This window comes from Meleagris gallopavo, chromosome Z (genome assembly GCF_905368555.1).
Source record: "Meleagris gallopavo chromosome Z, MGAL_WU_HG_1.1, whole genome shotgun sequence".
Taxonomy (NCBI): Eukaryota; Metazoa; Chordata; class Aves; order Galliformes; family Phasianidae; genus Meleagris; species Meleagris gallopavo.
Window position 1 is genome coordinate 37,392,465 of NC_139435.1, and position 24,248 is coordinate 37,416,712.

At 35.3% G+C, this 24,248-nt stretch overlaps 1 protein-coding gene across 8 annotated transcripts in view; it reads right to left on the reverse strand.

The window, feature by feature from the left end:
• Positions 1-24,248, reverse strand: part of PRUNE2 (prune homolog 2 with BCH domain) — a 133,211-nt gene that overhangs the window by 64,620 nt on the left and 44,343 nt on the right. For all 8 annotated transcript variants that reach the window (XR_014880599.1, XM_085213898.1, XM_085213892.1 and 5 more), the window contains one exon: positions 23,430-23,524. Coding sequence is in view for 7 of the 8 variants with exons in the window: in XM_085213898.1 (XP_085070024.1) it covers positions 23,430-23,524 (95 nt within the window). In the remaining variant the exon portion in view is untranslated. The remainder of the gene's footprint in view (positions 1-23,429; positions 23,525-24,248) is intronic.

Genomic DNA, 24,248 nt, shown 5'->3' on the forward strand with positions numbered 1-24,248 from the left:
GCTCTTGTTATATTCTAAGCTCATTCAGTTTTGATCTTTTATTAATTTCCAGCAATTGCTGAATTGCTGAAGTCCTCTGTTTGTTCTAGTTCCCTTTTTTTTTTTTTCTTTAGCTTTTTTAAAGTACTGTGTTTCCTTTCTTGGTCTTTTGACTCCAAAGCGTTATTCTCAAAAAACGTACTTCTTCCATTTATTCTTCTTACTCCAAAGTATTATTTATTCCTAAATTTTCATTCTCCAGCACTGCAAATTGCAAGTTTATATATTAATTTTTACTCCCTTTATTACCATTCATGAGCTGTGTTCCCATTTTCTATTTCTCGGACTCTTTCCTATTACAACTGTATTCGCAGCTGTAACAACAGAAACCATTTCAAGTATTTAGTTTTAACTTTTTATTGGTCTTTCTTGTTGTCCCAAATCAATCTAATTGCAAACACAGTTTCCTGTTGAAGCAAAATGCTCTTTGATTGCACCTCAGTTTTTATTCTGCTTTTAACCTTGGTTCACTGTTTATGTTTTTATTTGGGCAGCAGAGACAGTCTGCTTTGAAATGCTCCAATCCAGCTGAATCTCTGGATATTCAAAAGTTGATATAGTACTAATGACAACTAAGTGTTCATTCTAGAAGTGTGAACAAATAGGCAAGTACAGACTGTAAAGAGCCAGAAACTGATGGAAAATCTCTCACTGAGGTCAAAGGATTTGGGCCAACAATACACTTTTAAGTATTCTCCACACAGCTCCCTACATGAACAATTGTCTCGCAGTCTTCCAGGTACCCAAGATTAGTAAAATGTCCTTCCACTGAGTCGAAGTTCTCTGCTATAAGTATAAACACTCTAGAAAAGAACTTTGAATTATTCTGATTGTCAATTTTGCTCTGCATGCTAAATCTCTAGCACCTTGCTTAGCCGTGAAATGTCCGTTACCTTGTTAAGTAGTCTTCATTTGGAAGACAACTAGAGGCAAGAGCAGCCTGCTTTCCACGCTCATTCAGTTCATCTCTATGCTGAGGAAGCCAAACATCTTTTTCCAAGACAAGTAAAGAAATAAACGGGGCTCTGTGTTTTCAGTGGAGCCAGCTTTAGTCTCAGTTGCAATCAATGGCTGTTTCTAAACAGTAGCTAGGAACTGGACAGAGATCATCAAATACTGTACACTGAATTTTGTCATCAAAAAAAAAAAAAAAAAAAAAGAGGTAAAAAAAAAAGAGGTAAAAAAAAAAAGCCAAACAAGTTTGCTTACAAATGTGAATAGCAATTCATTTTCTTGTAAATCACTTAAGTTTTCCTAAGGATTCTTCTAATATGAACTTACAGTTATGCAAGCAAAATGCCTTTAGCAACTCATTTGTTAAATAGTCAGTTCCTTCACAAGAGATAAAAGGAGTCATTATCAACGCATGCAAAACCAGGATAAAACAGAGTTATTTGCAGATGCGTCTCAGAAGACACAGGGTTACACTGGGCGGTAGTCAAACAGCGGCACCCATGCCTCTGTTTTACATTCGCAATAAGTAAGACAGTAGATTTTGCTGCTTAGATTATTTAAGTTTCCAAGTACAAGTTGTATTTAATACAGATTTTGGACGACTACTGGCACACAAAACCTAGTCTTCCAGCAGACATGCTTTACTGAGATTAAGTATTTCATAAAGTCATGCTTTACTCTCCCTGTGGATGGGTAGAAGTGAAAACTGAGATACAAGGCAAGGCAGCACCCTGAATACAACTCAGAGTCAACCACCCTCAGGCACAGGATCATGACTCTGCTGACACTGGCATGCAAATCTAGCTTAACAGACATTCGTCCTCAGGGCCCAAAGCAGCTGAAATACATTTAATACTGTTCAAATTTTACTTGATAGTTAAAAGGAATAGTTAAAAATTAAAAACTTTTTTTTTTTTTAACTAAAGAAAAATAATACATTAGGGCCATAAATTTGGTTGATGTGGCAAACAAAATAGGGCTGCAAATTAAAAAAGTAGTTAAGGCACTAAAATCCCTAACCAAGCCTAATCTCTCCATTTCCAGTGCTTAGTTACCTGAATGGACAGCCAAATTGTACAGTGATGCAATAAAAGTAGATAAATATATTTAAGTACAAACTTAAACAATATTCTAAAAAATTAACAGCAAACTCAATAAATACATAGCAAATTCACATATGTGAGTTAACCACTGGCATGACATGCATGGCTACAGCCATTAAAATGCCTTAAAATCCTTTATTAACCTCCATTTCATGAATGCAGTCATGTATTTTCTGAAGCATCTAACACAGGAGGGAAAGAAATAATTACTTATTAGCAATATCAAAGCAAAAGTTTCTCTAAGGAAGCTAGTAGCTACTTAAATAATCATATACTGTTGCTCACTAAATTCACAGTAGCACGTTGAAAATTTGTTGTTTTAAGACTAAGGTTTTGAATACACTGTTAAATTTGTGTTTAATTAAATTAAGTAAATTAAGTACAGATATGGCAATGAAAATGTTATATGCTTAGAAATAGATTGTATTTAAAATGTATTTAGAACTTTTTGAAGTCTGGGAAGCAAAGAAATCCACAGAGATAAAAAAAAAAAAAACAAAAACAAAAAAAAAAACTCTGAAACCTCTGTACAAACATCTTACTAATTAGGCCCATAGCTAAGGCTTTCTAACCTATCAGGTAATTTTTATAATGCTTTGACTGCAATTACTTTTATGAGACTGATGTCTGTATATTCAGGACCTCATTTCTTTTCTAAAATTATTTTTGAAAATAGCATCATGTAAATAAGAAAACGGGGACTCCAAAAAACATCCACACTTCTTTCAAACTGTGAATTGGTCATAAGGAATGACACAAGGGATCTACCTGTGCTAGACTGTGTACTGCAAGATCATCCATTGCAGAGTGTTGAGAGGAGGCTCATAGCAGAATGCATAATACATACGTCACCCCAAAAGTGATGTCTCTATTTATCTCCATAGAAACTACAATAAATACAAAAAGCTCAATAACACTGATATAGCAATCTCATCTACAAAACACTATTTTTCAGTATAGTCTCCACCATTAACATTTTTGCTAGGGACAAACAAGGGACTATGTGACGTGCTTGTGAAAATCTGCACCAGTGGAGGTGACCCACTATTTTCCAGCTGCTATGACAGCATAATTACAGGGAAAATGTCACCCATGCAGTCCATCTTTCATCGGCCTGAACAGATGGAAGTCAGGAGATCTCAAATCCAGACTGTAAAATGGGTGTGGTAGGACAGCGCAGTCAAAATTGGCAATATTCTCCACAGTCTTCAAATTGGTATGGATCTTGGATTATTGTGTTATAAGAAAGGTTGTCTTCTTCTCTGGCATAACTTTGGAAGCTAAGCCATCAGCTGAGTAAGTGTCACAAATGCATCAGCTAGAGCTGATGATTTGTTTGGGTTGCAGGAAATTGAGAATGATCACTCCTTTACTAGCCCAAAAGACAGTGCATTACTTTACTCACTGAGAGCCACATCTTGAACTTTTTCTTTGACGGAGAATTCACGTCACCACTCCAAAGACCTCCATTTTTACTCACAGTTGGTGACACTATCATCACCAGTAATGGCACAATTCAGGAAACTCAACTTCAACCTCATATTGGTTCAATAGGTCTTTATGAACTTGCATTCAGTGTTCTCTGTTCCTTTGTGAGTCTTTGAGGGACTCAACTCTGTGATATTCCAAGACATTTTCCAAACCATTATTTCCAACACATTGAAGCCAATATTAAGCACCAAACACAGTTCCTTGGTTGGATTCTGCAATTTTGCATGAGTGAGCTGATCAAGATGCTCTTCATATCATGATATGACAGCTGTGCATGGCTGCCTGAAACATGGCTTGTCTTTCACATCACTGTTACCACAGCTGAAATGCACCACCCACCACCTCACTGTTTGGTTTCCATAATTGCTCAGCAAGCACTGATGAATGTCAACATGAGCTGTTTTTCCAGATGGAGGAATTCAATGACACACCTTTGCTTCAGATCCACTTCCATAACAGATACCATTCTGTCAAACTCACCCTCTGCTGCCATCTGTTGCACAGAAATAAAATCTAACTGGTGGGAAGGTTCAGACTCTACTGCCATACCACCAACTTATGCCTCTGACAAGGTGGTCCAGCACAATAAAACATGAGGCATTACTTTAAAAGTAGCCATTGTGTATTTTAACAAACACACAGTAGCTGGTAAGTAGTAAAGAATCTTTTAACAACTTGTATGCTAAATGATACAACTATATCACAGTAGTTTTAGCCTCTTGTGACTCTGGAAAGACAACAGAAACAGCAGGAGTATCAAGACTACTATCATAACACTTAACAAAAAAAAAAAAAAATTAAATGTTTTATCTGCAAATGAAAATAAGACAGAATGCTCCAGAGCTGGGACAGAAAGGCACCAACTTCTTTTTACTACAAAGCGCTCACCTTTCTATATTTCTCTCTTGCAAAAGGAGTTGACCTTGGCTCTGCTGCATGTTCTGTACTTCAGCAGAGTACTGTTCTTTCTTACAGTGTGAGGTTTATCTTCACAACAGTAGGAAGAAAAGGAAGAGTGATGAGAGGAAATAGCAAAAAGACATAGCAACTTTTGACAGTCCTCTTGCAAAAAGCAGGTATCAGATGGGAGAAAGAAGATATAACAAAGTGACAATGAACAGGAGTAAGGAGAGAGAAGAAAAGAGGATCTCCATAAAATCATCACATAGTTTCATATCAGAATAGTTATTCTAAAAAACTACTTGTTCTTTAAGAGCAGATACGCCAGAAAGTCCTACTAACGCACATGGAAAACAAAGATGAGGAGATTGGTGGAAACCATTATGTCTTCACCAAGTGCAAACTTGACTGCCATTTATGATGAGGTTGCAATATCAGTAGATAAAGGAAGAGCAATTGAAGTCATCTACTTGGATTTCTGCAAAGCATCTGATACTGTCTCACACGACATCTTGGTCACCATATTGAAGAAAAACCATATTGAAGATTTGATGGATGGACCACTCACTGGACAAGGAGCTGGCTGGATGGTCACAATCAAAGATTTGTGGTCAACGGCTCAGTGCGTGGAGACTGGTGACGAGTGGCATTCCTCAGGGATCAGCGCTTGGATCAGTGGATTAGTTTTATTTATCATCTTTGTAGGTGACATGGACAGTGGGATTGAGTGCATCTTTGGCAAGTTTAAAAATTACTCCAACCTGCGTAGTGCAGTTGACACGCTTCAAGGAAGGAATGCCATCCAGAGGGACCTGGACAGGCTTGAGAGGTGTGCCCATGCCACCTCTCAACCTAATGAAGTTCAACAAGGTCAAGGGCCAGTACCTCCACTAGGGCTGGGGCAATCCCAAACACAAACACAAACTGGGCTGGTGAATGCCTTGAGGGGAGCCCTGAGGAGAGTGATTTGGGGGCGCTGGTTGACAAAAGACTTGACATGAGCAAGCAACGTGTACTTGCAGCCCAGAAAGCTAATCATACCCTAGGCTGCATTAAGAGAATAGGGATCAGCAGGTAAAGGGAGCTGGCTCTGCTCCTCTGCTCTGCTCTCATGAGACCCCACCTGGGAGTACTGAGTCCATTTTTGGGGCTACCAACACATGGAGCTGTGGGAGCTAGTCGATCCCAAAGGACAGTCACAAAGATTATCAGAGGTCTGGAGCACCTTCCCTATGAGACAAGCTGAGAGATTTGGGGCTCTTTAGCCTGACAAAAAGAAGACTCTGGGGAGACCTTTTAGTGACAAGCAAGTACCTGAAGAGAGCCTACAGAAAAGCTGGGGAGAGACTTTTTAATAAGGACATGTACCAACAGGGTGAGGTAAAATGGTTTTAAACTGGCAGAAGGTAGGTTGAGACTAGATATTAGGAAGAAATTTTTTACTGTAACAGTGGTGAGACACTGGAACAGGTTGTCCAAAGAGTTTGTGGTTGCCCCTATCCTGGTGGCATTCAAGTCCAGGCTGGATGGGGCTTTGAGCAACCTGTTTGAGTGGGAGGTATCCCTGCCTAGAGCAGGAGGGCTGGAACTAGATGATGCTGGTTCAAGCTAGTTCCAACTCAAACTATTCTATGGTTCTATGATTCTATGCTATTCATTAAAAAAAAAAAAAAAAAAAAAAAAAAAAAAAAAAAAGACAGAAGAAGAAACAGGAAGTAGAGTATATACAACACCAAGCACTATACCATCAGAGTAAGAGCATTAAAAAAAAAAAAAAAAAAAAAAAAAAAAAAAAAAAGAGCAAACAAGAACTCTTGATCAAAAGATATTTGAAATACCACTCAGCCAAGCTTTAGTCTTTTCTTGTTCATACAGCAGATGGTGCCATTGCAGCATCCATGGCCAGACTACATCTGTTTCTGTACATGCACAGATACAGGTATACATTTCATACTGTGGGTTTTCGTGCCTGCTTCTGAAGGGACAGTTTACATACAGTACTGACAATTGAACTATTTATGGAAGAGGAGAGTTTTTAGATAGTTCTTAATATAAACACTTTTCAAAATGTCATTAGAAGCCTGATTGGTTTTAATGGCAGCACAACCTAAGGCCATGTGTTACACCCATGACAACCAGTACCATGTTTTGATCTGTGATCAGGGGAAGAATGACAGGTTGGCATCAATTAGGAGAGAGCAAAAACTCTTGGAAATAACTAATAATGTTTGGTTGTTCTTTTGGTGTTTTGGTTTTAGCAAAAAATTAAAAATAAAAAATAAATAAACATAAACATAAACATAAACATAGTTTTAATCTGGAAACATTTAATCTCTGAAAAGATGTGTTTTAATCCTACAGTGACAGCTTTGCAACTTTTCAGGTTAGTGTATTTCTCTTAGTCTATCAATGTTTAAGCTGATGGATACAATGTGTTCTTCAAAGCTTGATTGGCACATGGAATTATAATACGTAATCAGTGTTAATCTCCTAGTCTATTATCAGAGTATTTCATAATTACATATATTTTGCAAAAATCCTTAGAAAGAAACACTGTCAGAGCAAATGATGCATCAAATTCAAACAGGCCATCAAGATTGCTAATGGATTTTAATAGCAGCTATTACAGCATAATGGTATTTTCCCAACAGCTGTTTGTTTATAAAATTTTCAGTTTACAAGACCTTTATGTCCAATCCCAGGAGACATCCCTCAATTCATTTATAATCATTTGGTTCAACCTACACATAAATGCTGTCTTATTCGCCTTGGATGTGTTTGTATATATGCAGAAGACGTGACCAACTACCACAGTAATGAAAATGACAAGGAACTTTACAAATTATGCAAATTAGTGTGCATTTTTCCACTTTTAACAGCAAACAAGCTTTACACGTATTTTCTCTCTTCTTCCTGTTTGTGAACAGCTCACTGCAACTGAGGAACAGCTGCCTGGATTATAGCTTATTTTTTGTCTCAAGATGACATATGATTATTTGTTTAGTTCCATCTAGTTACACCTGTTTAAGGTTTTAAAAAAGACAAGAGGGCATAGCTGTGGAAAGTGGCCAGCAGACAGAGGCATAATCTGGCCTGCAGAAATGGTGAAAACGTGTTGGAGGAAAAAGATCCTGACAGGCTTCAAAAAATTGTTCCAAGCTTGAGGAGCTCCCAGATTTAAAAATAAATGCATGATTTCTCCATTGTTTATTACTGATGGTTTGGGGTTTTGTTTGTTTGTTTGTTTTTGTTTTGTGTGTGTGTGTTTTGTGTTGTTTTCTTTTTTGTTTTTTTTGTATGGCCAAATATGTTTCAGTGTTTAAATTCAACATCTAAGTTGAATGACAACATGAAACCAGGAAGAAAGAGGAAACTAAGACCCTTTTCCCACCAAGTCATGTTCAGATAGGACTGTACTTTACTATCTGCAATACTCAAATAAATAAATAAAACAGAGAGAGAGAGGTGGAGAGAGAGAGAACATAACAAGAATTGGAAGGTAACTATAATCTGAACAGAAAAAAAGATGTTCATTTTATTGAATGAGTTTTTTAGACTTCACACTACTGTAAGATGGCTGCTTGCCTAGCTAGCTTTCTTCCTTATTCTCAGATTGGCTATTTAGTACAAATCTGTAAGTAACAGTTAATGCTGAAGTCTGCATAAATGCTTTTCAGCATATGTAATAAAATTAATAATATTTTTCCAGAAACACCTGGACCTAAATAATTCTGCAACCACATTAACAAATATCCTACTAACAACAAATACTGAAGAACTACGGGGGATACAGGATAAACCAAAAAACAATCATATGCTACACTTTAAATAATGTTTTCTTAGGACAGTAGATGGCTCCAATTTTCCACAGCAGAAAACTACATCTAAAATTCCCAGTCAGGACTGTCATTTCCAGATGGTTTGCTAGACAGGAAAGTTAGTATGTAGTAAGAAAGATACCAATTAAAAAAAAAAAAACAAAAAACAAAAAAACAACAGTTAAATGGGTATCTAACACAAATAGTGTTAGGAAGTCACTTTACTAAAAGACACCTTTCACCTATACTATAAATGCTTTCACAGAGAATTGGCTTATAGCAAGCCTAATCCACAGTCAGTCTCTATAAATTCACATTCTACTACTATGAATACTAATCTCTGAGGTCCAAAAAGCACTTACATATCTCTAGTAATCAGGAAACTTATTAAAAGAAGAATCTTTACTTTGTTTTCATTGAATGGCTCAGCATTCATGAAGTTGTACACACGTCCTTCTCTGCCTGATCCCTTCAGCACCTTACAAACACTACCATTAACATTTAGTTTATTCTGTTTTTTTCACTTCCATTCTGCAGACAATAACTATTAGCAGAAGTTGCCATATCTGAAGAAGCATTAAAAAGGTAAAAAAAAAACAAATACTTTTTTGCAAAAAAAAAAAAAAAAAAAAGGAAAAGAAAAAGATCCTTTAATCTACAATCTAAGCAGTCTAGTCATAATTTAAGTATTTTATCTCCTGAGTCACCTTGTCACCAACTGACAAAAGGGAAGCTAACAGATAGCACAGTTTAAATACAATTGAGTAAAATACAAGTCATTTCTGTTTTTAATTCTAATTCTGTTTCTAATTCTATTTGTTATATTTGAATTGGACCTGAAATAAACACACCAGTGATTCCAGAGTGTAAAATTCACAACTGATTTACAAACCAGCTGGCATCAAAAGATAAAATCACCTTAAGATTACTTCTTACCACTTATTAGCAACACAATAGCACCATAATGGAAAGAGACTACTTACTCGTGTATGAGTTAATCTCCTTTAAGAGTAAGTGCTTATACTTTCAACTGGCTCACCCAGAAAAATAATAATAATAATAATAATAATAATAATAATAATAATAATAATAATGTTGATTCAAGACCAGTATTTTTCCCATTTCCAAATGGATATCTATATCTTACATGGTGACCTCATGCCTATGAATATTGTTCCTCATATTTCTGAAGCAGGAATTATTAGTATCAGCTATTCCAAGATGGGGAGATTAAATGAGTACTAATTTTTTGGTTCACAATACATAAATCATCATGTGATTTTCCAGGATTCCTAACAATCCATAAGAGTTAAACGTCACAGAAACTAGCATGAAAACTAAATAAAATATGGCATGTCTTCAGAGTTTATATGTTAATATATAGCCACTAATACATAACAACTCAAATGTTTTGTCTTAATAGTAAGACATCTGTCTATTCTACAGTGTATCTGTGTATAATGCAAATTTTTTAATAACAGTGATTGAATGAAAAGTTGATGCAGAGAATACACTGCGCTACCTGCTATGGGCATGGCACCATTCCAAAGGAAGAAATATTTTTAACAGTTTTGAACACAAAACAAAATCTTTCCACCGTTTTCTTGAATATTGCATTTTTTTTGTCTCAGTGGAAAACTAACTCCAATTTTTATGTGTTGGTTTCTGCTAACTTCTCATTACTTATTTTTGTTGAAAAAATGAGGCACTTCTTATACTAAACTGTTCCTCTGATGAATAGAAGGTAATCTACCATTGCTAGCATTAAGTTTTTCTTAAAAAAAAAAAAAAAGAAAGAAAAAAAAAAAGTACAGAGAATTTTTTGAGAGATACAACTACACTTAGCCATAATAATGACTGATAATGTTCAGTGGGACTTAAAATAGTGCGTAAACATATTCTACATCATCTCTCAAATAGGTCTACATCCCATGTACTTAACAAACATGGCTTAAAAGAAGTTAATATAAGTCACTGGACACAATGTATATTGGAGAGAGACCAATACCAATGCACTGAAGAAAGATCAAGTACCCTTCAATCAAGTATCTTTCCAAATAGGATAAGTTTCAACATCTCACAATGTTTTTCATCTTTATTCTGGTTCTTATTTTATTTGGAGAATGGCCTAGGGCCTTACGAATCTTTACTATTGACATATTTCACATAAATTAATGGATAAAATATTTCCATGAAACAAAATATTTCATCAGAAAATGCAAAACAATGTCCAGAATCCTAATAAAAGCTGTTATGTCTGAAATGACTTATCTCAGTAGTGACTTGGGCTCAGATTTATTGTACAGTTCATCAACTTCTCAGCATGCTGGATAATGAATGTTTCATTTACATTGCTAATTGCCAAGCCATGGTTCCTTCAACCTTTAACCCTTACGCTTTATCACATTATCACCATATGTCAATATAATTGCATTTAACATTCCAAATAACTAACTTTTTCACGAGGTCAACAGATCTGTTTTTTTTAAAGCTTTACCAGAGGGATATCTTTAGATCTACCGCACACACACATATACACACACACACACAAAAAGACTATACAGATGCCCCAAAACTAATGCAATATATATTTTTTTTCTGGCAAACAAAGCTCCTATTTCCTGACCCAAAATAAGCTATTTTACAATAAACTCTGCATTTTCCCATCAAACCACATCATCTGAGAGCTTCAGCTTTTCTGTCTATGAAACACTCTCAAAGAAGACCTAATATGAGACGTCACCTGTATCTATATGAGATTTTTTATTCTAGTTTTCTTTGTTATGTGGAATTACATAGTTAATTTCATACATTGTATTACCTTCATTTTGTTTTGTAAAATATGTGACTGTAGGTACCATCCAAGGGGGCTATATCTGTGGTACAACAGCAATGCTACTCTTTAGCTAAAAATTATATCTTCCCTCAATAGCACTGGACTGTATCTTATTTCTAGGAGAATTTTATTTTATGTTGTTTCTGAAAGCCCCTTTCTTTCAACTGACCTTAATTACAAATGGTTCTTCTAACTCTGAAATCTGCACTGTCAATAGTTTTAAACTTGCACAGAAAAAGTCAAATGATACACAGGATAGACTGTTCTGGAAACAGATTTTGCTGCCAACTGTAATTGAGCCAGTTTTAGCACTTGTGCTACAGTAATTACATTAGTCAAACTTTAGAACACCATGACTCTCCTAGCTGATACAGTTATGACTGTAGGAGAAATTCTAGCTTTGGAGAAACAAAGGAAAAAAAAAAAAAAAACACCTTTGTCAAAGACTCTCAGAATAATCCTGAATATCAGGAAGTTATTTCTCAAGAAAGACCTGAATCAGAAATCTAGATATGGACTCTTACAGATAGAAATGAGCAATAAATTGTTTAGAATAAAAGAAAATGGATAGTTAAAGACAAAATCAAGTGAGCCTAATTCATTTTTCATGTAGCAAAAAAACTCATATTACACAACAGATAGGCAGAGACAGCCCTACACTTCTCATAATTCCTATGTTCCTCCTAGTCTGGGAAAAGATGCTTCAGCAAGGAGAGCCTTGAGCTACTCACAGGTGATCAGTGATAGGATGCAAGGGAACATTTTCAAGTTAGTCATCTAATCTCTGTGATAGTCCTAGCTTTAGGTTGAACTTGTACTCTATACCTTTCATACTGCATACACGTTCTGTGCCAAATTAACTCTCTCCTGTCATGATCACATACCTCTTCTCTAACTCCTACATTCACCTTTCTGATCAGACATACAATGGCTAAAAGCTTTCCTTCAGTTGCTACTACCACCTCCTTCTACTGCAGACACTTGATTCTATGCATAAAACACTACAATACAACAATAATAATCAGAAACTAGAATGGAGTTGCAGGCATGAAATACCCAGCCTATCTTAGGAAGTGCTTATATCTTTCCCTTACATCTTGCAAATAAAAAGTTACATATGAGTATATATTGCTGTCAACATGACCCTCCTGCCAAATTATAGACAATCCTCTTTCCAATTACATGCAATATCTACTCAATAAATAACCATTTATCATTCTTTACTGATCATTTAGATGTCACAGAGGACTGTTTCTTCTCCCTGCTTGCTTGGACTAGACATAACCTTCTCTTTTAGCTACACTAAAACACGAGAAAAGGCAGAACATCAGAGCCCCCTTGAATTACCTGAAGAACAGAAATGTATGTACATTTTTTTTCTGAAATGTTTGAATATATTAGATAAAGATTTTTTCTTAAAGGTTAAAAAAAAATCAAATTTCACAATACTGCCAGGACTATTATTTCTACAAGCACACTGGCTGAGACTCAATGCAAAAATAATGCATAAAAGAACTCCTAATCATAAAGAAATTCTATTTATACAGGTCAAATAGTGCATTCCTAGCAGATTTAAGCATACGTGGTTATCCACTTGCAGCAGTTTCTGTGGAGTCAAACTCAGTTTGTATGTTAACATATAACATTATTATCACATTTTGTGAAGAACAATGGCATCAAGCACAGATACATCACTGTCTGTGTAGAATATTTGAAAATATGCTTGTTTTATGAGTACTTACTAATGGATCAAAAATATGACCAGATTAAATGCCACTTTAATTGTGTTCAGAATATGACTTTGGAAAGACTGAGGGTACAATACACAGGGGACTCCTCACTGCCTGGTTTACTTCAACCTTCCAACTACTTCCAGTTGTCAAAAGACCCTATGAATTGGCATTTTTTTAAATAGTCACAGCATTATGTGTACAGATCCCAGTAGTCACCAGTGGCACCTAACTAGCTAATATTCATGGAAATTTTAATGCATAAATAAAAATGAATGAAATGAGTACTTTCATGGTACTACTCACCAGAGCATTTTGAAAATCCTTTGGATTTTACTATTACACTATTAGTACTATGAGTCCACAGGAAGTGAGACTGAAGTTTGGCTTCTGAGTAAATATTTGTTTATACCAAAACCACAATTCCATTACCTCAGAGGATCTGTGTAAGTGTAACTGACTGGAACATTGTAAACAATGAGGGTAATGATATAAATAAAGGAAGAATTCATAATAGACCATAAAACAACCAGTATTTTCTATTTATTCACCTAATCTGTATTTACAGATTATTTCATGAAGATCAAGATGCAGCATCCTAGAGAAGTATAAAGGCACCCAAGAATAAACAGAAAAACAAAACTGGCCATTTCAGTTAACTCCTGATCAAAAGATTGAACAAGAAGTCCAACACTACTACAAGAACCAATATGAAAGTTAATCATGAAACCTATGGATCTCACTGCCAACCTGGGAAGATCACTTAGACATTTAGCAGGATCCAAAGAAAAGTGTCATATTTATTTGAAACAAATACCTGCAGTTGTTGCAAGTAAAGCAACACTTGACAACTTTGAAAAAATGTTGTCTAATGGAAATCATATGATTGTTCGAAGAAAGATTATTGCACTTTCCTCTATATCTGATGCATGCACAGTTTTTAATTATTTGGCTGAGTCCTCAGATCTGTAATGGGATTGTGCAGGCTCCTTGCTGAAAAAGAAAACATCCAAACAGAAAGGAAAGTATGTGCATTACTGAAGCCTTTCGTATGTATCATAAAGCAGAGGAGAGGACTTCAACCAAGGCTTTTTCTAAATAATTTTCCTTTGTATCTATTTCCTATTAGTAATTACAATATCATCTGTAATGGCAGCAATTTCCTTATCCTGCAGTTTGAATCTGTGTATGTAATGGAGATTTTTTGTTTCGACAACTGTAAAATATAGTTGTTCCTAACTAGAAAACAAACGTAATTTTTCTTATTTTTAATATCCCATCCCAATGTCAGAGATGGAAGCATTGATGAGAGAAGGCTCACTAGGGTTACTGGTGCATGCTCATTCCTTCGTGCTTCTCTCCAGTGATTGTCCACACAGACATACTTAGGACTAGTGCTGACAGTGTTCTAAAGAGTCTTTGAAGGACTGTTATAGCATCAGAGTCACTAAAAGGAGAAGGTAACTCACAGAGAGAAAGAAAGTAGATAGGCAACAGCAAGAGGAAGCCCTGGAAGATGGGAGATTTTCAAAATATTGATGCTGAGGATTTCCATGATTTTAAGTTTCAAGAAAAAATCCATGCCAATATTTATTTTGTATCTCCATCTTAGTGTATTCCTAGCAGTGAAACAGAGCATCAAGACATTCACTCAGCTGGTGATCCTCCTGTGGAGGCTCAGTGAAAAGCTAAGGCTCCCCATGCTACCAAGAGAGCAGCTATGCTTTCACCAACTGCCCATCATGGAGAGAGCCTGGCCTGGGGGTCTGGCAGCATGCCAGCTGGTGTAGGGTGTAATTCAGACATTGCTCCAGCAAGTCAGTCTCGTGGTGAGATACTTGGTGTTGCAGCCTTTGCTAAGTCCCAGCTGAGGGGCAAATAAATATATACAGAACTGAATGCCACAAGTAGATGGGCTGAATCTGAATATGTTTCAGCTTAGTTTACAAAAAAAAATGGGGTGTGGGGAGAATATTAATATTTTCATTGCCTTTTTTTTTCTGTTCACTCAGTGTGTGTTTACCATAAATTAGACCTGCTGAGAGTGTGATGCTGAGCAACCCATATGGCAAATACTCAACTGAGAAATGTGAAAGGAAAATCACTTTTTTGTTTCTAAATTATTTTTAGTTCCTTTATTTAGAAAGTCTTATAATAGCAAATGCTAAGAAACAACCCGTTAAGCGCTATTTATATATAGAAGAAGAGTCAACAAACTTATCAGGACAAAAAAAATCCAACACATTTTAAGTAGAAAATGATTCAATAATTGATGAAATCATTCAAAAGACAGCATATAGTACTCACTCAAGATTTTTGATTTAAAGCATAGGAGTTCATGAAACAAAATACATATTAGAATAAAGACTATTTATTCTATCTCTTACCTCAGCATTTCTCTAGACAAAACAATCCACACCTAGTGTAGGTGCATGCTGATCTACCAACAGTTCCTAATTTCATGTTAAAAAAAAAAAAAAAAAAAAAAAAAAATCTATTCAACCTTTTTCTTTTGTAGCCTGTAGCAAACATTTGGAGAAACAATCAGCCTGGTATCCAGGAAACCTCAATGAAAACATACCAATTTTATATTTGATATCAAATATGTTATATTTGACATATATTTGATAATATATTATATTATTTTATAATATATTATATTATCAAATATAAGCCAGCAAACTCATTCCAGAAGGCCAACAGTATCCTGGGTTGCACAAAGAGGGGTGGACAGCAGGGCAAAGGAGATGACTGTGTCCCTTTGCTTTGCCCCCTCATGAGGAATCATCTAGAGTATTGCACTCCCAGCACAAGATATGCATGGAGTTGTGGAAGCTATGAAGTCCATAGGAGGCCATGAAGATTAGAGGGGTGGTGTATTACTTCTATGAAGAAAGACTGAGGAAGCAGGGATTTTTCAGTGGTGAGTAAAGAAAGGCACACTGAGGCCTTCCAGAACTTGAAAGGCACTTAGAAATGGGAGGGCAAGTTACTTTTCACATGGTCTGATAGTAGCGATAGAACAAGGGGAAATGGTTTTAAACTAAAACAAGGGAGATCTAGATTAGAACTCAGGAGGAAATTCTTTTCTCAGAGGGTTGCCAAGAGAAGACATGAATATCCATCCTTGCAGCTCCTCTAGTCCAGGTTGGACAGGGCCTCGGGAAATGTTACCCAAGACATTCTACAGTTCTATGAATTCTGAGGGTGGAGTCCAGGCCCAGAAAATACTGACCTGTTCTCTCTGATAAAGAAGTAAAGAAGATTTCAGTTGAATGTTTACACTTCTGTATTTGAAAGGCTGTAGTTACTTTTGTTTGTTTGCTTGTTTGTTTGTAAGAACTTACTAGACGTTTGCTAGAAATATAACACAGCATAGACAAGAAAGTCTAACATAACAGGTGCCTCCCTACACCTGCTATTTACAGAGAAGGACTGTTAGGAGATATGAATGACAGAAACAGTCTTGAACAGAGTAACTACAAAATGATAGTGTTCTCAATTCCTGGTGAAATCAGGAGACTGACTGGCGAAACTGCTACCTTGAACTTTCAGAGGGCAGACTTTGCACTGTTTAGAACAGATGTTGGAAGAGTCCCTTCTGAGACAGTCCTAAAGGGCAAAAGGGGCCCAGAAGAAATGCATTAACAATAAAAGGAGGGCCAAGCAGAATCTTCATCCTTTATTAGATGCGGCAGGGAACATTAACACTGAGGGTAAGGAAAAGGCCTTAGTGTCTCCTCTGCTTCTGCCTTTAAAAATAAGACCAGTCCTCAGGGTACTCAACTCTCTTCCATCGTTTATCAACAGTCCTGGTAAACCAAGGGAAGTCCCAGGTGACTGGAGACTTGCCAATGCTCCCTTCTACAGGAAAAGGTGGAAGGACTATCCGGGGAACTACAGAACTACAGAACTGTAGCCTGACTTTGGTACTGGGGAAATCAAACAGTATGTTCAGAACAACTAGGAGGTCAGTTCTAGGAAGCACAAGTTCATGAAAGGCAGGTCCTGCTTGACCAACCTCTTTTCCTTCTATCACTAAGTGACACATATAGTGGATGAGGTAATGGCCTTAAGCTGCACCATGGGACCATGGGAGGTTCAAGATGGATATTGCAAACAAAAATATTATCTGAAAGAGTGGTCAAGCATTGGGACACACTGCACAGGAAAATGGTGGAGTCATCACTCCCAGAGGTTTCCAAGAAAAAGGGTAGATATGGCATTTAGGGGCATGGTTTACTGGGCATATTGGAGATGGGTTGATGTTTCGACTAGATGACCTTAGAAGTCTTCTCCAGCTTCAATGATTTCACAGTTCTATGATTCTAAGAACCCAAATTGGGAGTAAATAAATATCAAGTATATAAATTTCTGTTTACAAAGGGAGAAACCAACAAATAATTGTTCACACAAAAGAAGAAACATTATCCTACAAGGAAAACAAAATTCTGACATATTGTTTTGTATTCTGCTACCAACTACACAGTCCTCCTAGACTTGAGTGAAAGAACCAGGTATCTCATATTCACGTTCATTACTTCCTTCTCGGAGACTGAAGAGAACATTCTCCCAATCACAAAGGAGTTGTATATATACCTGAATGGTCCATCACTACAATGTAAATACCGTACAATATAAACAATCTGGCATGATACAGTTTATCAACTGCCAGAATTTTCAGTTAGGGTAAACATATTGACCTCAGTAAACATCTTATTTTACATCAGCATAAATATTGTGTCCAGATAGAATGGAGACTGTAAGAATCCTGGAAAACAGCTGTCAGATACACATGAGAAATTCTAATTCATTGAGAGTGGCAAGATTAAACCAGAGAAAGTATTCAGTTGTTTTTGTGGTTTTTTGTGTTTTTTTTTTTTTAAACCTAATTGGTGAGGAGAAGTTTGTAACTTTATTTAAAAAAAAAAAAATCCACAAGAATAATGCAAGCAGGAGAAAGGAAAATCTCTTCACATCTGAGTTTTCAGTGAAAGAATGTTTTATTCGTATAACCACGAACACAAATATGAATAACAAGAATCAATTTACTGAGACCCAGTCCTTAAGAAAACTAATAAAAAAAAAGATTAAGCAGATACTTTTTGGGAACAATACACTGAAAAGCTCTCTAAGACTTCAAATACTTCCTACTCTTACAATGATAATCAGTAAGTTCCATCTATACTTAGAAAATTAGATGAAAGATATTATAAGTGTTTCATAGATTAGCACCCTGAGATTTTGTCAGACACAGCATTTGACTTCAAGCAAGCTCACAGCATACCCAGTTACACACAGTTGTAAGAAGGATCTTTCCTTTTACCAGAGCACACAAAGTTGGAGGAAAAAAAAAAAAAACAATTCACAGAGTACTTCTAATCAATTTAATTAATACAAGATTCCAAAATATTACTACATTTTAAAATGACTAAGTGCTGCAGGACCGAGCTTCTAATATGTAGCAGAAGGTATAAAATTCATTGGTGTGTACGAATAACATGGGCTATCATGTTTATCATGTTTACTACAGATAAGCATTCACTTAAATTCCAGTTCAAAAATTGTTTATGTACACGATCTGCCAAACATACTGGTCAAAATGAGTATTTCAAGACACAGAAAATTTTTTGTTCTGTTTTTTTTCTGCACAAAGTACCACTATTCTTAATAAAAATTACATTATTTTACAGGTGTGTGTATGTTTTTTCTAAATTTCATAATGAAAAATAGAAAAGCAGTCATCAAGAAAAATATTTGCTTCTTCTATATCTATCTGTCATTTTGTGCGGATAGAACTGCGGTCTTATGCAGTAACACTAACACCAGCAAACACAAAACATTATTTTACTTATAGCTTGAATTATTTAATAATTTAATAATCTTGGATCAACAGTTTAATGCTCTACACTACTTTGTTTGCCACGCAGTAGGCAAAGAAAAAAAAAAAGGCTAAATAGCAAAAAAGCAAATTTAACTTTTCTGTAATATTTATATTGCTGTTATTCATATTATCTCTCCTTATTTTAATGCATTATGGCCAGATCTTAAAGTATTAAGTGTTCAAGTTATGTTTTACATTAACATAAGTAAAACTATAATGTATTTAACACAAAAAACTATTTTTATGCTGAACATTTCTCAAAACAGCACCTCCCGCTGTCAGTGTCTATGCCCCATGAACAGCTGAGCTGAAATGCTACTGACAAGAACTAGGAGAGTATATAAATGATGAATTAGTCAGCTTTGTAGAGGTCAGGAATGCAGTTCAATAATGATACTACAGATATTGCTTTATTTAGCTGAGATATATGTATGTAACAAAGCCATATTTCATAAAGATATTTAACATGTATAAAAAGGATTTTATGTAGAGAAATATATTTCATAAACAATACAAAAGAAAATACAGTTTATCTTCTTGAATAATACACTTGTAAATACAAGCACATTTTCATGGTAAATGTTAGTATATTAAGCTAATGTGAATCTTTATTCATTTAATCGTTCTAACAGCTATTTTACTTTGTTTATTAACTTTTGAATCAAGATTGATCAAAACAATAGCAGAGACCAAATTCAGAATAAATGTCAGATAAAATTTATCAGATGAAGTCTTTTTCTTTAGACACTGAAATAAACTGAAAATCAACACACACTCTATTGCAGAACTGGTATTGTATGCAGAACTGTATACCTCAGACAAGAGGTGATACTGATGCTTCTGATTTACTACATGAGTCATGAAAGCAGCACGGAAGGAAATAATCAAATACATCTTTCAAATATACTTTAATAACATAGGCTTAATCATAGGTTGATTTGGACTCACTGATAAATAAAGTTGTCTTGGCAAATTTTAGTAGTTCACTTTCTTTTTCATGTCACAAGGGACTTTAATATATATATCTTGCCTGACACATTCCATGACTTCACATGGACATATCATTCTGAGTAGGGGCACTAAATCCCATATCATCCTCATATGATCTCCTGGAAATAATCTGGTCTTAATTTAAAACTACATGCAATCCTGATAATCACTATAATCCATTAAGAAGCTCTTAATCTAAGGTTCTTCCTACCAGTTTCTTTTCACACCTTTGAAGATGAAGAAATAACTGCAACGGAGAATTCAGCAGGTCTGCTTCAGCTCTCCCCACCTTGGATCATACTCACTGCAGTCGAGGTACTTAGTCTGACCTGAGGCATCAACATAACAGCCACCATCCTCCAGAACACTGCATTCTGACATTTAAATATGAGTGTGGTATTTACATTAATGCACGTCTGACTGCATTATGCAGTCCTATAAGGGGACAACTTAACCCTCCTAATGCTTCTAAAAAAGCAAATGGAAGTATGTTTGAGTTTTGTGTGCTGTATATGTTACACATTTTTCTACAGGCACATCTCACACACTCACATTTTAAGACCTTAATTAAGGTTGATTTATTTACAAATGGTATGTTTTCAACTCTCAGAAATGATGTATTTAATGTTTTATTTTTAAACACAATTAAAAAATAATATATAAATATATACATACTGCAAATGTAATACAGATAACAAATTCATTTAAGCCCATTTATGCACATTAGTGACACACCATGTGGCAGAAAGACTAGGACTACAAGAAGACCCCTTGGCGATTTATTTTATATTAAATCCCTAATGGCCTCTTCTCATCTTTGCAAAAATATGCACAAAAGTCCAGACTATGCAGCCATTGAAATGAATGGTTATTTATTTGCTAAACGAGAACCCTATGTTTAATGTTCCTTAGACATAAGGTAGTCTGCAAAAGTCGCATTCCTACAGCTCCATACATCATTTATTTTACATACCCTAACTTCTCACAACAGGCATCAGAAAAATATCTCTACACAGCATTGCTATTGTAAGTTACTGAGAATTTTGTTTCCAATTCCATTACTGGAAGATTAAATGTTAACATGTTTACTTGGGGCTTTCTTCTTGTTTTGTTTTTACCATTAAAAACAAATTCATGTGCCAATTTGATGTTATTTAAAATATGTTTATATTTATACCACAAGAAAAAAAGTTCCCAAATGTGTAACTATGGTCCAGACATTACAGACAGACAAAAAAGGTTCAAACCTTCAAACAAGCATGTTGGTGATTCACATAACAACACATAATGGCCTATCTATCACTTGTTTTATGTGCACCAGTTGAGTCTGAGATCCTTGCTTTGTGCATTTTATGTGTACTCTCACAATTTTTTGCTATATACATATGAACTAGAACAAGTGAACAGCGTAGCTGCATGTCAAACTACTATTAAAAAATAGTGTAAAAGTGAAATTGCATCTCTGAAATCAGACTATCTATCTGCTGGGGAGCAGATCCACTGTGCTTCCAAACATCCAAATTTCCTATGTTCTCATAAGTTGCTCAGTCACTTTGAGTTTCTCTATGACATAAAGCCACAAAGAGGAAACTTGTGGAGCCAGTATACTTGGTACTATCCTGAATTTGTTTGGACTAGTAGGTGGTATCAAATAGACTGTTTACCCTACTATCAGTGGACTGCCTTCATTATCACTGGAGGAATTTGATTTTTCTATTGTCTAAAATTATCTCAAGTTCTGCAAGAAGATAGAATAAATTTTCATGAAAGATCAAGGACTCAGTCCAACAAATGTATTATTTAGCTTGAACTTCAGGATCACTAAAGTGATCATGCATGAAACCTGAACTTTAGTCCACCGTAGCAGACTTACAAAAGCAGAAAATAGAGTTCAGTTTAAAAGTAAGTGTTCATTTCTCAGGAAAAAAATTACTTGCACGGAAAGTCACATTGAGAAGATATTTCTCATTTCCAAGAGAATTCCAGCAGAGAACAAGCAAAACATACTCTCAGGGTATAACATAATGTAATAGAAATTAACTACAATGCATGCATTGAATTTTGCTACAATATCTTATGAGTAATCATTATTATGACTTGGGGAAACTTCATGATAAAGGGCAACAAAAATAATTGTAATATGGGCTTTGATGCTGTTTTTTTCCCTCTACATTTAAAAAAAAAATGCCACTATGCATATGAAATCCAGGTAACACATACTCTGGCAGTCAGTCACTAGAGACAGAAGTCTGATTTCAACTTACAAGCTTTAATGTCACCCAGATCTTTGAAGACAAGATCCAAAAGTAGTTATCAAAAAAAAATGCAAAGTTTCACACAAATTCTCATTGAAATCTAAACACTCCCCTGCCACAACTTCCTATTCCAGCAACATCTGAAAGCTTTTCCTTTCTCAGGACACTTAAACATCATCCAGCTAACAACTAGTAAGCCAATAGAAAATGGATCTAAATCGCACACTTTTGAGTAACATCAGCACTGACATACAAAGCATTGCAGTGCACTATTAGTTTCTGCATTCACATCTTTCTTCAAAAGAAACTGTTGAGAATAGGGGTCTGCCTTTAGTGTTCTACATGTGTGAATATTGTTATGTGATAGCACTCAATAACTGTATTAACTTACAACTGATGATTTATTAGCTACTATCCTTTCCTTCCCTATAAAATACAGAGCCTAGAAAATATTTTCACAGGTAATATGAAATGTGTATCATAGGTAATAGAAACAGGGTTTATAGAAACATAACTAGCACAGACTTCAATTAATTTAACCACATGGCACACTCATAAAACAAAAGATTAATATTCTCAGCTCAGATCATAACCAAAATCTAAATGCAACACTGAACTGGACAGTTTTGTTTGTAGTTCCCTTATGAATACCATGTTTCCAATACTAAGTGAAATAATCAGCACAGAACATTTTTGCAAGCTACCCACTTTACCACAGTGAGACCATATCATCCTCAACAGATAAATAAATTAATTAATAAATTAAAAATGTCTCATACTATCAAATACTGTAAATAAGAAAGTTCAGAAAAAGCCTGAATAAACTGCAGTAAGGCAGAAAATGTAAACTAGACAATGAAATTAACAATCCTTTTTAGAACAATTTATATCTACTTCAGGTACAGACATCCATAACACCAATTATCTTTACATAATTACACAAAACGTATCACAGAAGTTTTCTATAAGAAGTTGCAAAATGTTTGGGACTGGTTGAGAAAAAAAATACAAGCAGCCTTTTTCAGGCTATTACAGGGACACACAGTTTCAGAGTGTAAGGAACAAAAGGATACTCTCTCCTTTCAAAGAGCTGAGGAAATGCTAGACCAGATACGTAAATTGTACAGCACAACATAAGTGAAAAGTAGGACAAAACCCTACTGAAGTGTGACTAGAAAGCTCCAGACTGCCCAAAGCCTGCGGTTTGCTGGTACCACTGTCTTATACACCATGGAATTGACTAATAGGAAGCAAAACACTCATAGTCAGATCACAAACAGCTGCTCTTCCAAAGTTAGTGACTATTCTGCTCATATACAAGGAATATATATTTTAAAAAAATGCAAAAGATTTCAAAATCTTTGTTAAAGAGCTCTTTCTTTATGCATTAGGGCTATTTACCAACTACGCTATTTAGGTTTTCTCTTACCTCTAGTGTCATGTGCACAGTGCTAATTGCTATCTTGATTTCTCCATCTGAAATCTCCTTGAGATCTTTCACCATAGCTTCCTCAATGCTTATACCTGTGTCAGAAAAAAAAGAATTTCAATACATCCAGACACTCATAGCTGAACAGATACAGCAATATTAATTAAAAACACAGCTTGAGCCTTAATTCTGTGACTTCTGTACTTCAGGACACTCTACCAGAATATTAATATTAAATGAATGCTAATATTGAATGCTTAACATTTCCAGGTAATTTCTTTAAGAGAGGAACAGATTAAAAAATATATATATATCAATCAATAAAAGCACAGAAACAACAAAGGATGAAGAGTTAAGTGTCCTGCAATGAAATGAAATTATGTGAACATTCACATTTGTTAGGTTAAACGAATTTCAGTTACTGATAAAGGAATACAGAGATCATCCTTACGTCACTGGAAATATTTCTGGAATAATACCCTGAAAAGTGTGTGTGGAATATTATGGCATTTGTAAAATACAAAGCTATTCAATCTTTTTGGCTTTCTTTACAAATTGATACCACCAATGGATTTATGTAAATCAAACAGTAAATGTACTTCCTGGATATACGTGTACAATAAAAACAGAAGCTCACATTATCAGCAGAAACTAGAGAGTAAAACTGCAGAGGAAAAACTGGAATTGCTTCGGAGTATAAAACGACACATAAACACAGTTAAGTACAATGTATTTAAAATCTGCATGACTAAGTTTCTTCAATAATAGATGCTTGACTTAAAAAGCTGCATAATAAATATATCATATCTAGAAACACAG